This window comes from Gorilla gorilla, chromosome 1 (assembly GCF_029281585.2).
Source record: "Gorilla gorilla gorilla isolate KB3781 chromosome 1, NHGRI_mGorGor1-v2.1_pri, whole genome shotgun sequence".
Taxonomy (NCBI): domain Eukaryota; kingdom Metazoa; phylum Chordata; class Mammalia; order Primates; family Hominidae; genus Gorilla; species Gorilla gorilla.
This window is the reverse complement of record NC_073224.2, coordinates 200,261,995-200,277,591: the sequence shown is the minus strand read 5'-3', so window position 1 is coordinate 200,277,591 and position 15,597 is coordinate 200,261,995. Positions and strand designations below refer to the sequence as shown.

General features: G+C 53.3%; 1 protein-coding gene across 6 annotated transcripts; it reads right to left on the bottom strand.

Annotated features, from left to right (window-relative positions):
• Positions 1-825: 825 nt before the first annotated feature.
• On the bottom strand, positions 826-13,897 carry HPCAL4 (hippocalcin like 4). 6 transcript variants are annotated; one of them, XM_031008559.3, is made up of 5 exons: positions 13,513-13,868; positions 13,272-13,377; positions 6,667-6,836; positions 6,162-6,389; positions 826-4,920 (listed from the first exon to the last, which is right to left on the bottom strand). In XM_031008559.3, exons 3-5 carry the CDS (start codon positions 6,826-6,828, stop codon positions 4,723-4,725), a joined length of 588 nt encoding a protein of 195 aa, XP_030864419.1. In that variant the 5' UTR covers positions 6,829-6,836; positions 13,272-13,377; positions 13,513-13,868; the 3' UTR covers positions 826-4,722. The 6 variants fall into 6 exon arrangements, with proteins under 6 accessions (XP_030864419.1, XP_030864426.1, XP_055248183.1 ...); XM_031008566.3 differs by having other exon boundaries at positions 6,162-6,377; positions 13,513-13,684; XM_055392208.2 differs by lacking the exon at positions 6,162-6,389 and having other exon boundaries at positions 13,513-13,897.
• Positions 13,898-15,597: the final 1,700 nt, after the last annotated feature.

Below are 15,597 nucleotides of genomic sequence, written 5' to 3'. Positions count from 1 at the left end.
ACCTGACCTAAGGGATCCCGCCAAAAGCTAAGCCAAACCAATCAGATTCTTTTGCTTGTGAATTGAAACTAAGAGGCACAGAGGGGAGTTGTCAGTCACTGGTGAGTCTTGATACCAAGTTGGAGATTCAGCCACTGTGTGCAACAAAACCAAAGAAGTCCGAAGAGAAGCCCAGGAAAACAGCATGGATGCAAATACTGCCCAGGGAACAAGAGCCTGCAAGACCCAGAGATGGTAAGGAAGAGGCCCGGTTGCCAGTTCCAGTTCTCTTGAGGTTCAGCCAGTTTTTATTTTATTTTTATTTTTATTTATTTATTTATTTATTTTTGAGATGGAGTCTTGCTCTGTCACCAGGCTGGAGAGCAGTGGTGCGATCTCGGCTCACTGCAACCTCCGCTGCTCACTGCAACCTCAGCCTCCTGGGTTCAAGCAATTTTCCTGCCTCAGCCTCCCGAATAGCTGGGACTATAGGCGTGCACCACCATGCCCAGCTAATTTTTGTATTATTAGTATGTTGGCCAGGATGGTCTCGATCTCGACCTTGTGATCTGCCTGCCTTGGTCTCCCAAAGTACTGGGATTACAGGTGTGAGCCACTGCGCCCGGCCTGAGGTTCAGTCATTCTTGATTTTCCATCTTCAGAGTCCGTTATAATCTGCTCCCCCATTTCTTTGAACTAGCTCAAGTGAGTCTCATGCCATGTTCCCAGAGTCCTTGCTAGAACAAGGACCTTGGCCCTTCACTGAGTGAGCCTCCCCAGGCCTCTTCTGTCCCTTTCTCCCCACCCCAATCCTGTCCCAGTGTAGGGAAGAGCAGGAGTCCTCAGCATAGTTGCACCTTTTATTCACTGTCAGTGGGGAAAGAAACACACCACACAGCACAGGGTTGAACAGTGAGGGCAGTCACTGAGTGCACAGCCAGAAGCAGCACATCTGGAGGGGATAGGGGGCTACACTGGAACTGGCCTCCTTCCCCTGCTACCCAGACCCCCCCTTCCCCAAGCCTCCTCTCTACTGCTGCTTAGAAGGCCCTGGGCCTGACTGGCCTCCACCAAGCAGGAAGGGCTATACACCCTGGCAGGCCCAGTCCTGCCCCCACACTCTGGCAAAGGTAAAAAGAAAACCTCGAAAATTCCAGAAAGAAAATCCCATATTTTTCTGAGACTTTTTAATTCCAAGGTTTGAATTATTTTTTTCAAGAATGACGAATAAAACATGTAAGAAATTCTTGACCCCACAGTGATCTCTAAAGTCAGCTCAAAGCCTCACCCAGGGTGGATCTTCAGGAAATATTTGTTACTTCAATACATTTTTGTGTAAAAAATATTTACAGTGTCAGCTTACTACCCTGCCTGGAGACCCCAGCTTCTTCTCTTCTTCTCTTTCTTTTCTTTCCCCCATCCCACGCCATTCCTTCTCTCTCTGCAGCAAGGCAAATTTCTACCTCTAGAGACTCTGTCATTGTCAGGAAAGGATTTAGTGCCTTTACTTATGAACTAACTTTTTCTTAACTTTTGATATACAGGTAAGTTAAATAATCCTGACTACAGCTGAAAGGACTAAAGTGGCCATCTGAAGTAGCCTTTGCTGATAATTTTTAGAGATAAGAAATAAGATGCTCATCAATTAGCCCAAAAGGATGAATGAGGGTAGAGTATGTGAGAAGGCAGATTCTGGGACCTTGCAATTCACAGAGTTGTTGCAATAAGATTGGAATTTCAAAGGAGAGTTTGAATATATCAACGTTTTGATTGTCTGTATATTTTTGTGTCTGTGCAAGTCATACATAAATCTCTGCTAGCCTTGTGCTTTGTGGCAAGTCTCTCTCAGCTGGTGCAGGGACAGGAGACATGTGTCTCTTCTCAAGGCAGGGCCAGTGCTCTACCACAGTGCTCCTGAGCACACAGTCCCTGGGACACCCAGGAGTATGCAGGAGCAAGTCCTGGGCCACCTGTTGTTCCTTCCATCAGCAAGATGGTGGTCCCAGTTCCTGGCCTGGCATTGTGTGTTCACACTGCTGGGCTGTCTGAGAATATTGGGCCCGAGGAGCAAAAATCACCCATGGGTATGTGTGTCCAGAAGCCTGGAGTAATCAAACACGCCTTCATGGGTAGGCATGTTTCTCTTAGTGAAGATGATGGTGGGTAAAAACAATGCAGGATGCTTCGAGGGTTCTGAGTCAGAGGCCTCCCAGGACAGCACTGAGCTGTTAGCACAGCTGCCAGAGGCAGAACACTGAGTGCTTGAAAATGTGGGGACTTCAACCAAGCTCCTATTTTTTTTGGAAGACCACAATCTCAGAAGCTTTTTAGCAGGAAGCCTATAAAGGATGAATATCAATGTAGCTTGCCCTGCTGTCAACCTCTGCACAGCTTAGTCACAGAAATGGACAGGGAAGAGACTCTGAAAAGAAGAAATCCTCTTAGAGCCTTGGGTTCAAGTCTTAGCCCTGTGTCACCTCCTGACTATGTGACCTTGCACAAGGGACGCTTCCTCTCTGAATCTCAGCTTCCAAGTCTAGAGAAAAGAAATGAAAATCCTCACCTCCATGGGATGTGAGTATAGAATGAGATGGGGCACATGGCAAGCCTTTGAAAGCCATGAAATTCTGTGTGGTTGCGAATTAGGCTAGATTCAGCATTTGCAGGGAAGGAACCTCACTTAGTGAAAAGCTTTTCACCAGAAGATTTAGGTCCCAGGTAAGCCAGGCTGGTGAGCATCTATGTGTCTGTGATGCTGACTGACCGCACAAGACATACCTAATAGCCAGCTCCTGGGAGCAATGCAACATCCTTGAGGCATTGCTGGATAAACAACTGCTAGTTCCTGCCTGAGGATGTGAACTCCCCAGCCTCACCATATGGCTGGTCATGAGCAAGAGGATAGCAAAAGGATAGCAACCAGTGGTTGCAACCCAGTGGTTGCTATCCCCAGCAAGAGGATAGCAACCCAGTGGCCTTGCTACCTCCAAGGGCCCAGTAGAGCTTGGGACCAAGCTCTATTGATCAGCATCCCCCAGAGTTTTCACCTGCAGAGAAGCAGGACAGGTGGGCACTCAGGAGTGAAGAGCATGCTGCATCTCTTTCCTGCAGATGCAATTCCCCTGCCCCGGGCTCAGCAATCATTTCCTACTCCCACCCTGGGCTGACAGCACCTGTGTACTAGACTGTTTTCACCAGCAGTTCAAGAGGAAATCAACTGTCACTGCACATCAAAGGTAATTTCTGATCACAAGTACAGGAGAAAGACCTGATGAAGAAGCAAGATTAATTTTTCTGGCAGTCAAAGCATGCAGCTGTATAGCTCATGGATCCAAAATTGGGAAGCAGGCATTGAAAAGCAGAACCAGCACACTTGGAAGATGATGAACTACCTGGCAGATCTAAGATTTGGGGTTAGAAAAAGCCTTTCAAACAGAGCATGCCTGGCACATTTTTAGGCATTTGGTCCATAAATTATGTCTGGGTGCCTAAACAGTGGCCAGGTGAGCCTTTTCTTCTAGCTCTTTCTGATTCTGTGGCAGTGAAGGAACAAGTCCAGTTCTGAAACTAAACCCAATCCAGAAATGAACTACCAAGATACGGAATATACACTAGTTTCACTCTTTGCAAACCTTGTTTTTTCCTGTCCCTGAAGTCAGCACCCAACCGGAGTAAGTATGTAGCAGAAAGTTGCTTGTTGAATTGAAAAAGGTAATAAAAAGGAAGAGCTGAAGCAGCAAAAGCTGCTGAGAGTGGCAGCTCAGGACTTAGTCTTAAAAAGTGTTATCTGGTAAATTTCATGGTCTTTTCTCCCTTTTTTCTCAGGTTTTTCCCCTTGAAAATTAATATTTTCTCTATTCATTTAATCATTTTATAAGAAACCAAGTAATATAGAGTATATTTTAACCTCCTGAAATAATAAAATGACTGTAGCTCCTTTAAAGGGTACTAAAAAAATAAGTATTACATAAATTTCATTTTTCTTAAAACTTTCACTCACGTGGCTCCTAAACTTCCAACTGCTTTTCATTTCGTCCTTCTGCAGCTTTGTGTGGAGCTGAGCTGGAAGATGAAATAGCTCCTCCCAGACTAACCAGCCTTCCAGCACCCTCTGCTTAGCTGAGACCCTGACGGCCGGAAGTTTGCCTCACAACCCTATGAGCTTCCAGAGGGCACAAGATGTGTCTTGTAAATGACCATATCCTTAGCACCAAACAGGTGCTCAGTAATCATTAGCTGAAGAAAGGACTGAATGAACGCTCCAAAGGCTGGGGCTGGAAGGGCCAGGTAGAGTAGAAGGGATGGGGAAGAGACCACCTTTATGGGATCTGGAGCCTCAGGAATGGACAGACCCAATTTGGCCCTGTGACAGGCCTGTGGGACCACATCCTATAAAGCATAATCCCAGGATCAAGAGAATTCCGAACCAGAACCCCAGGCCCCCAACTCCTTAACCTCACCTCCTGGGGCAAAAGCCAACTCCCCTATGCCCAATGGACATTGGTTCTGTGCCAAGTGGGAGGTGGGGCTAGAAGACAGGGTACTGGAGGACCTGTCTCTTTTGCAGGGTGAGGTGGTCCCTCAAAGATCTTGATGGAGGGGAGGAAGGGCTTGGGCAGAGGACTGGGTGGGCCAGAGAGGGGGGCTGGAGTGTCCCTCCTCCTGGGAGGCAAGCCAGAGAGGTCATCAGGTTGGGAGGTGGCCATGCCCCTTCTGGCCAGGGACCCTGCCCCTCACCAGCTTCTACTTCTGCATGTCACACTGCAGCAGCAACACAATGGATGGGTCACTCTTGGCTGCCTCCTTGAACTCCTCCAATGTAATCTGGTCGTCCTTATCCTGGTCCATCTTCTTGAAGATCTTGTCCACACGCTGCTGGGGCGTGAGCCCGTCCTGGTTCATGCGCATCATGATCACGGTGCCCACCATCTTGTAGATTGCCTGGTGAGGGAAGGAGGAGGGAGGTGTGAACACCCACAAGGGGCCCTGAGAAGGAGGGAGGTGTGAACACCCACAAGGGGCCCCGAGAAGCAGCGGGTGAAGGAAAGGGATCAGGCAGGGAGAACACTGGGGGTTGGTGAGGATACTGGAAGGTATATGTGGTCATTAAGACTGGATATTTAATGAGCAACTCTTTTTTTTTTTTTGAGACAGAGTTTCGATCTTGTTGCCCAGGCTGGAGTGCAATGGCGCGATCTCGGCTTACTGCAACCTCTGCCTCCTGGGTTCAAGTGATTTTCCTGCCTCAGCCTCCTGTGTAGCTGGGATTACAGGCATGCACCAACACGTCCCGCTAATTTTTGTATTTTTAGTAGAGACGGGGTTTCACCATGTTGACCGGGTTGGTCTCGAACTCATTACCTCAGGTAATCCACCGGCCTCAGCCTCCCAAAGTGGTAAGATTACAGGCGTGAGCCACCACGCCCAGCCCTCAACTAATTTTTTATTTAGACTAAATAATATTTATGTGGATGAAACATGCCAGAAGCCCAACTCCGTGGAGACCTTACTGATAGGGCTCCTGGCTCCCCGTATGACCACCTTCCTATCACTCTCTCCCTCTCATGGCTCTCCCACCACCGGGCCTCCTGGCCCCTCCTTGAACTCTGCAGAGAAAGGCCGACCTGCCTTAATTGCCCCTCAGCATGGAACGCTTTTCCCCAGGCATCTAGCAGTAAAGGCCTCACCCCATTCAGGCTGCTGCTAACTTTCCATCTTATATAAAGTAACTTCTCCATCACGCGCTCTCCCTGCACTTTGCTTAATCTATCTTCCTCATAGCACCTACGGCCTGACCCCGCATGTCTTCATTCATTTATTTTTTAAAAAAAATTCTCACTAGAAGGAATGCCCCATGAAAGCAGGAACTGGCAGGCGCTCAATCCCTGCCTGTTGACAGAATGAGTTGAAAACATCAGCTATGAGGTCAGACTCCCTGGATTGGAATCAGGAACCCGGCCGTTTCCTCCTCTGCCAAATGGGGTTTGGGACAGTAACCACCCCCCCGACCCGTCGAGTGTCGGGTAAAGCATTTAGCCCGGGCCTGTAGCGGGGTGGTAGGAGGCGGGATCGCAGGCTGGGGAGCAGCGGGGAGGCCCCGAAGCCCGAGAGCAGCGCGGAGGCAGGGGCGGGGATGGCGAAGCGCTGGCCTCGGGAACAGCAGCGCCCGCGCGGCCCCGCACCTCGATGATCTCCAGCATCTCCAGGCGCGTGATGCGCCCGTCGCCGTCCAGGTCGTACATCTCAAAGGCCCAGTTGAGCTTCTGCTCGAAGCTGCCGCGGGAGGTGACCGACAGGGCGCAGATGAACTCCCGGAAGTCGATGGTGCCGTCGCCGTTCTTGTCGAAGGTGCGGAAAGCGTGCTGCGCGAACTTGGAGGCGTCGCCGTAGGGGAAGAACTGAGGGGGGTGCTGCGGGTTGGGGCGCAGCGATAGCCCCGCCCAGCCCGCCCCCATCTCAGGGAACCTCCCCAGCACCCCGGGTGCCTCGCCTCCTCCCACCCCGGGTGCCTCGCCTCCGCCACCCCGGGTGCCTCACCTCCCCCGCACCCCGGGTGCCTCGCCTCCCCTCCCACCCCGGGTGCCTCGCCTCCTCTCATCCCAGGGTGCCCTGCCTCCCTCACCCCCGGTTCCTCGCCTCCCCCAACCCGGGTACTTGGCTCCCTCACCCCAGGTGCCGGCCGCCCACCTTGATGTAGAGCTGCTGAAACTCCTCCAGGTTGAGGATGCCGCTGGGGCAGTCCTTCAGGAAGCCCTTGTACCACTGCTTCAGCTCCTGCTCGCTGAACTCAGTGTTCTGAACAAGGTCCTCCAGCACCTCGGGGGCCAGCTTGCTGTTGGTCTTCCCCATGGCGGGGCCTGTGGGACAGAGGGCTTCCTCCGACTGGGTCCAGGGAAAGGCCCTGCCTCAGCCACAGCTGCCCCCTCCCCTGCCACACACAGGGTGGGGTTGCAGGTTCCTTCCCCTCATGACACTCCCCCATAATGGGGCCTCCTCTCCCCTCACAACACCTGCATTCAGGTAGGTTTCTTCTCCTAGCCCCGGGGGTCTCCCGCCTTCCAGGTCTCAGTTCTCCTCCTCACTGACCGTGCAGCACTCCACAGTCTTCATCCTCTCCCCTCCTGCTCACACCTTTCATGGCTCCCATGCCCACAGACTAAGGCCTTGACTCCTCTCCTTGCCATTTAGGGCTTTCTGAAGTCAGCTCCCACCCTCCTTGGCAGGCTTCTGTCCTGAGAAGGGACCCAAGGTAGGTTCCTTGTGTGTCCCCTTGGCACTGCCTCCCAATTTCTTCCTCAAGGCTTTCTTGGGCCACCCCAGCAGGGAGCTTCTCTCCCTCTTTCCTCTGTACAAATAGAAATCCTCTACTGACATTTGGCTTCTCATTAATCCATTCATTCCCTGAGCATTTATTGAGACTGACTGTGTGCTAGGCCCTGTGCCAGTGATGGAGATGAAGCAGACATGAGCCAACCTTCAATAACTTGTAACTGGGTCAAAGAGGCAGATGGTTGGTTACAAAGGGCCTCCAATCCGTGCCAAGAAATTGGAGGGAACAGACGCTCCTGGGATTTTTTAAAACAAGGGCTGGGAAGATTGCATTCATTCCACAATATTTACAGAATGCTTATGATATACCCAGTCTTGAACGAGTCACTGGGGACCCAAGAAAAGGTATGTGTTTTAAAATTTTTCCAGGCTGGGCACCGTATTTCATGCCTGTAATCCCAGTACCTTGGGAGGCTGAGATGAGAGGACAGCTTGAGGCCAGGAGTTTGAGACCAGCCTAGGCAATACAGTGAGACCTAGTCTCTACAAAAAATTTAAAAATTTGGCTGGGCGCAGCCGGGCACACCTGTAATCCCAGCACTTTGGGAGGCCAAGGTGGGTGGATCACGAAGTCAGGTGATCGAGACCATCCTGGCTAACACGGTGAAACCCTGTCTCTACTACAAATACAAAAAAATTAGCTGGGCGTCGTGGCAGGCGCCTGTAGTCTCAGCTACTCGGGAGGCTGAGGCAAGAGAATGGCGTCAACCCGGGAGGCAGAGCATGCAGTGAGCTGAGATCGCGCCACTGCACTCCAACCTGGGTGACACAGTGAGACTCCACCTCAAAAAAAAAAAAAAAATATTGGCCGGGCGCAGTGGCTCACGCCTATAATCCCAGCACTTTGAGAGGCTGAGGCAGGTGGATCACGAGGTCAGGAGATCAAGACCAACCTGGCTAACATAGTGAAACCCCATCTCTACTAAAAGTACAAAAAATTAGCCAGGCGTGGTGGTGGGCGCCAGTAGTCCCAGCTACTTGGGAGGCTGAGGCAGGAGAATGGCATCAACCCCAGAGGCAGAGCTTGTGGTGAGCCGAGATCGCGCCACTGCACTCCAGCCTGGGCGACAGAGTGAGACTCCGTCTCAAAAAAAAAAAAAAAAAAATTCACTGAGTGTGGTGGTGCATGCCTGTAGTCCCAGCTAGTTGGGAGGCTAAGATGGGAGGATCACTTAAGCCTGGGAGGCAGGGGTTGCAGTGAGCTGAGATGGCACCACTGTACTACAGCCTGGGCGATAAAGAAAGGCCCTGTCTCAAAAAAGAAAAAAAAGAATTTTTCCTTTGGCCACAGCATGCAAGATGACCTTTGGTGGGGGCAGGTAGGTAGAGCAGGGAGGGGCCTGCTACACAGTTCAGGTGAGAGACAATGCTGCCAGAGTAAGGGTCGTGGAGAGACGTGGATGGGCTGAGACGTTAAGAAGGGCACTGGCAGGACTTTGCAGTTGATTGGATGTGGGAGTAAGAGGAACAGAGGAGTTGAGGCAGAGGCTCAGATTTGAGCCTCAGTGGATAGAAGTGTTGTTGCTGAGAAGCAGGTTTGGGAAGGATCGAGAGTTATTCCCCAGTGGGAATGTGAGCCCGTAAGTGGGCTGTGCCAGGGGAAGTGTTTGAAGAGGTACAGGCCCTCCTCAGGAAGTGTGGCCAGACCTTGAAGGCAGAGTGGACCCTCCTCTCTGACCTCCCTGGGAGGAATGTCCCTGCAGAGTCTGGGTTTCCCAGGACATGGCTTGGGAGGTGCCTCTGACCTGCCTAGAGTCTCTTTGGAAGAGGGTCAGGCTCCCACCCCAGGGTAGCCTGTCCTCAAGATACTCTGGAAAAGGAAGCCCTTGGGCTGGCAAAAGGAATTCCACTCCCATAGCCCGATGTCTGCCAGTGGGCTTCTAATTCTTACAACTGGGAAAACGCTAAACAGCAAATCTGAGGTTGGTCCATTCCTTCCCACTCCCCTTTGCTGGGCTGACCTCAGGCTAGTTACAGATCCTCTCTGGGCCTCAGATTCCTCCACTGGGCCATAAGGAAGACCAAGGAGCAGTGCAGGTAGTAACATCCTTCCCCACTCCCAGAGGATGAGGAATTGTATGCCCTCAGGAAAAGCCGGGGAGGGGGAGCATGCCATCTTCAGGAACCTGAGGCTAGGCGGAAAATGGCTACACTGAGGCCAGAGCAAGGATGCCTCTGGAACACCCATAGGCAAAAGGAGGCAGGCCTCACCCCTCTCCCAAATCCAAAGGACTCTCAGGGCTCAGGGTATAGTCAAGGAAGCTGGAGAAGTCAGGCAGAGATGTCTGATGGGGGGAGGCACAGCCTCTCCAGCTGTCTTCCGTAGGATGTGCCTGAGAGTCAGCATGAGGGGCTGGGTCTGTGTGTGGGAGCATGTCAATGTCTGAGGCTGCAAATCTGTCAGAGTGCACACGTCTCTGTGTGTGTGTCACAGTGTCTGTGTGGCTCTCACCTTATACCCCTTTTCTCCTCCCTGCTCTGTGCTGCCTTCTCCACAATTCTGTCTCCTAGGGTCCTTCCTGTTCCCTGCTTTTATTGGGTCTCAGACCCAGACTATGCCTCCTCCTTTATTTCTCCTCATTCCCTCTCGATCATCAGAAGGTCAAAGCTGAGCCTGGGCAAGATAATGAAACCCTGTTTCTACATAAAATTTAAAAATTAGCCAGACATGGTAGCATGTGCCTGTAGTCCCTGCTGCTCAGAGGCTGAGGTGGGAGGATCACTTGAGCCCAGGAGATTGAGGCTGCAGTGAGCCGTGATTGAGCCACTGCACTTGAGCCTGGGCAACAGAGCAAGACCCTGTCTCAAAAAAAAAAGTAAATAAAAAATTAAGAAAAGAAGGTCAAAACTGGCCATGCCCTTCAAGATCATCCCCTTATTTCAGTGAAAATGGAAATTGAGAGATAGGAGAAAACTGGCTCAGGGTTACACAGCAGGTCAGTGGGAGGGCCCAGATGAGCACTCAGGCTGAATCCGTGCTACCTGCCTCGGCCACTGTCTCCAAATCATGGCTACTCTTGTTCAGCACAGACCTTCTCCACCCACATCTGCCCTCTGGGAAAATCAGAGCTCTGATCTCCCTTTTGGCCGCAGTGGAAACATCTGGGGCCACAATCTCTGACACCCAGGAGATAGCCACCCCTAGGGGTGTCCACCAGCACCTCTGAGACAGCAAGTCTACAGCCAGACTCGCTCCCAACCAGAGATGGTCAGACTGTCTCTGTTGCCCCTTCCTTCTCTCCCTCATCCCCGGGGTGTGGGGAACACAATCTTAGTTACCTTCATTTTTTCCCTTCCCTTTGCCCTAGGTCTAACTTGCCATCAAGTCCTGTTGTCTCTTATTTTGAAATGCTCTTGGTACCTTCATTATGTCCATAGCCAGGGACACAGCCGAGGGGGCTGAAATCAAGCTATGCTCATGCCCATGGGGCTTCCCTGCCTGGCAGGAAGTGCCTTTCTTTTGATTCCTCTGTTAGGAGGGAATGGCTTTTTCCCCCAGAAAGTTACAATATAGACTAGAAGTAGCCATGCCCATGGGCCCCCTGAAACTCCAGAATCCTCTAGAATCTGGTCTCAAAGTGCCCACCTATCTCGCCTCAGCTCTCATTGCTCACTCACCACCGCATACTCCTCTCAAGCCAGCCTTCTCACAGCCAGACACGCCTCACCTCTTTGCTAAGCTATTTTCCTCTCCCCTAATATCCTTTCTTCTCTCCTGGACTATAATCAGTCTTCAGGGCCTGGTTGAAGCCTGCTTCCTTATGATCAGCCTTTTCCAGTCTGGACAGTGGAGAGTCAGCAGCCCAGGCTCAGCACTTTGGGCATGAGTCAGTCCCCCACAGGCGTGTAGACTTCATAGCCCTCTGACCCTCACCTGGTGCTGTAGAATTCCAGGATGCAGTCTGATTTGAGACAGGTCTTTGCATTAAACCCCTGCCTGAGTCAGAAAAAAAATCCTCCAGACCTTTTTGCTCAATGGCAAGGAGTTGATCCCCTCCAATATGCCCCAGTCCACTTTTGAGCAGGTTGAAGCGTGAGAAAAGTTTATTTTTCCCATGGGGAAAATAAAAGTGCTTTTCCCTATGCACTCACTTCTCCCAGTGAGTGCTTAGTCCTCACTGAGTCTGGGACCCATAAGAGCAGGGGTTTTTCTCTCTTATAGCTCCCCTACCCTGGTTCCCACCCTGCCTTCTGTGCCTGCACAGAACTGCCCTGTGGAGACGCAGTGGCAATGCCTAGGACACAGTGATGTTCAATGAATGTCTCTTGGTGGATTACGTAAGAGGAGCAGAACCCCCTTCTTCCTCCCTGGATCTATGTCAGGCTGTTTTGTTTATCTGTGTTCTCCTGCTATCACACCCACTTCAGAGACAATGGAACCCAGACCTAGGGGAAGGAAGGGTTCACCCCAGGTCAACTATAGCCCATCAGAGCAAAGTGAAGGCCAGAACCCAGCTGGGGACATGCTCTGCTGGAGCTGTGGCCCTGCTGAACATGGGCAGGCTCCTCTGCTTACCTCTTGAGGGCTGTCCTCCAGCTATGAAGGAGCTGGGACTGTCCCATACACAAAACCATTGTCCCAGTGTGCCCAGAGGTTTCTTCAAGAGGGCTAAGGGCTGTGGGCTTTGAATGGAGAGGTGGCTGAGGCTTTGAATGGGAGGGACTGAAGGAGGCAATAATCCCACACCCTCACCCAGCTTCAGAGGAGCTGGTGCTGAGGTGGTTGCCATGGTGACAATAGCTCCCTGGTCAGGAGATTTTCTCTCTTTCCTCTCCTCCCTTTGCTCTTCCCCAAGCAGCAGCAATAGCAGCAGCAACAAGGTCTTTTCCCTCTCCTTCTTAATGAGAGGTAGGGGATGACAAACAAAGAGTAATCCCAGCTGGCCACCTACAATTTGGAGCTGTCCATGTCAGGATGGGCTGGTGGTCTAGGAGGGACTCCTAATAGAAGGGGCCTAGAGAATGTGTGGGAGGAGGTAGCCTGTACCTAGGCTGGTTAAGAAGGAATGTGTCTTCAGTGAGTTCTAAACCAACCCTGCCCCTCTCAGGTCTCCTCTCTTTAATGTCCTCTTGGTTCAGGATCCTGTTTTTCCATAATCAGCCATAGAACCAGAGTGTCTCAGTGCCAGAAGGCTGTTCAAGTTCATCTCACCCAGTCTACCCTCTCTGTTATACCTCTCCCCATTTTCATGAAGGATCAGAGAGGGGAGTGACTTGGCCAAAGTCAAACTTTGGCTGTACAAGATTTGAACCCAGCTCATCTGCCCTCCAGGTATAGTTCACTTTAGGGCCTAGAGCAATACAGCCCACATGGCACTTTGGCAAGGTCCCCACGGAGCAGCAGGAAGGTGGGAGAGAGGGAGCAAATAGTCATACAAATTAGAAAGACATTTGGCAGGCAGAATGAGAGGACTTGGTGCCTGGCTGTGAGCGGGGAGGGAGGAGGTATGGAGGTTGGGGCCTTGGCAGCAACTGGACTGAGGGTATGGGTGGTCTGCTGGGGGTGGTGTCTTTGGTTCATCCTCCCGCCAGGATGAGAGATGCCAAATATGGGGCCTCTGCCTAGCACTGGGGGCCACTGGGAGGGCTGTCGATACTGTGAGGAGAAAAACTGGGGAAGGGGGATTGTCCCCCCCTCAGGTATGCTGTGGGCTCTGTCAGCTTGAGGGGTGGGATGTGGGGACAGTGTCTGGGGACAACGAGGAGGGAGCGCTCTGTGGAGGGGGAGGCTGTCTTTGGGGGCAGGGGCTCCCTGATGAGAAGTGGCTAGGGGCTATCCGTGGAGGTGGGAGTTTGCCACGGTGCTGGGCAGACAACCCATATCCAAACAGGAGGGAGGGTGACCAGCGCCTCCAGCTAGCACCAGCGCCACCACACCCCCAGATGTGTGTGTGTGTGCATCTGTGTGTGTATGTGTGTGTGCGCGCGTGTATGTTGGGGGCCATAGCAATGGTTGTTCTCACCTGAGCTGGGGATAAGTAGGCGGCTCTGACTCCTTCTCGGCACCCATGGGCCTGGACTGAGGTGGGGGGTCTCCTGTCCAGGGGTGGGCTCTTCAGTTGCTGCCGCCTAAGGCGGAACCACGGGTCAGGGAGGTGAATCAGGGCAGGACATGAGGATGGGAAGGGAGAGTGGAGGGGGAGGGGGCCAGGGCCTCCGCCCGGTGGGTTTGTTGCCTTGAGGATCCGGTCCCACTAGCATTACCTGAGGCCGGTCGCCGGGTCGCTGGATGGCTCCGATCCTCGGCGGGCCGCGGGGACCGAGGCTGGCTCGCGGGCCGGCAGCTGTGCTCTCCGAGGTCTGCGCCGGAGCCGCCTTCCAGCTCTTGTATCACTATGTGCCTCCCGAAGGCGACACTATTTGCATAAGCCCCGCCCCATCCCGGGCAGGTTGCACGGCTATTGGCTCCTCTGGAGCGGAGTGGCAGGCGGGGTTTCAGGTGGGGACCGGGTGGCCGGCGAGGCCCGGCCGCAGGAGCGCGCCCCGCCTGCCCGCGCTGACCTTCCCGGAGTCGCCGGGAAGCGGGAGGGCTGCACCCCCCATCTGCACCCCTGCCCTGAGGCTCAGCCCCCGGCTTACAAGTCTGGGGTCGAAAGTGGATTGATGAAAGTGGATTCTCAAAAACAACCTCACCGTTGCTATGGAAACGGGAGAACCACAGCCGAATCTCTAAGCTTCCTTTCCTGGGCCCCAGCATGGGTGGGGGCGGAAAAGGGGATGAGTCACAAGATGAGACCCCCCCCACACCCATATCCCACCCGAAATTGGGAGGGGCCAAAGAGGAGCTGGGGAGGAGCTGGGTGGGAGAGGGAGGAGGTGGCTGGTCAGCAGTCCACATCTCTGCGTCCCCCCTCCCCACGCATCCACTCCCCTCACGCCGTGGGGCAGAGAGGAGGGTGCTGGTTGCGCGCGGAGAGCGCGGTATGGGTGGCGAAGTCCCCAGCCTCTACCTAGCCCCGCGCTAGTCGTGGGTTCCCTCCAGCCACCCCTCTGGCCCTTCATTCCGGTACCTCCCCAGACGGGCCCTCCTCCTTTCTCATGGACCCCCAAGAGGCCTCTCGCGTTCTCCCCCAGAAGGACCCCTATGCCTAGCCATGGATCCTCCATTCCCCACCCTCCCGTCTTCCCGTCCCGTAGACGGAGCCGGTCCCCAGCCGCCGCCAGTCTCCGGCCTCGGATGTTGACACAAACCCGAGGCGGTTTACACTGAGCGGGTCTGGAAGCTTTCAGGGCCCCGGCAACACCTCCTCCCCGCACTTGGGGGTCTCCCCACAGCCCGGGCCGGCCGCCTGGGCTGCACTGGCGTCTGAGAGCTCCTGACACAAGGCTGTGGGAAGGAACCCTTTTAAGCCAAACTGGGGGCAAAAGGGGAGCAAGACATCCCCGGGCTGGGCCACGTGCGGGGCAGGGACTTCTAAGGATCTGTCGAAAGTCGGGGCGGACGGCTGGGGATTGGCCTAATCGGAGCGCGGACGCTGAAGAGCAGCGGTGAGAGGCGGGGCTTCTGTCCGCGCGGCGAAGGTAGAGGTGGGCTGGGCGGGGCGATGGGGGATGGGGTCAGACCTGCCGCGAGTGGGGGCGAGGCTTCTGGAGCTGGTCCCAGAAATGCCTGGGCCAGGCTCGCTGGGGGAGGAACCCGTGGACGTCCCTTTTCTTTAGGACCTGTCCCGTTGCCCCTTGAAACGGTTTTGCTCTACCATTCTCGCGGCTGCGGGCCATGCCTTCTCTCTGCGGCCTTAGCAGGGGGCTGAGGGCTCCAAGGAACCTGCAGCTGTAGGAGAAGGCGCGTCCTTGGCAATATGGGTTGGTGACTCATGAAAGACAGGTGTTTGAAGCTCTAACTCTTTCACTTCTCTGATACCTTCTCAGCTCTGGGTCTTGGGGACCCAGAGATGAGCGAGAACCCCCCCTTGCTCACAGTTAACCATAATCCAAGGCGTGAAGAAGTGGGGAGAGGCAGCACGGGTTACTAGAAGTGGTATCTGAAACCCTAACATTGACTGACCCAAGTTCATATTGCTAACATTGAGTCTCATTTTTGCCAATGATTCCATTTACGACCATGGGCAAAACCCTTCTCATTCTGGGCCTCCCAGTCTGTGAAATGTGGGAGCTGGCTCAAGAGGTCCAGAGGAGCAGGGGGAAATTTTCAACCAGGTGGGTGAAGAAAGACTGTCCCTTGGACAGAAGTATGTGGACATGAATCTGACTGCTCCACTTAAGAGTCCTGAGCCCCTTAACAATAGCTAATGTGTATCGAGAGCTTACTTTGTGTCAGGTGCTATTCTA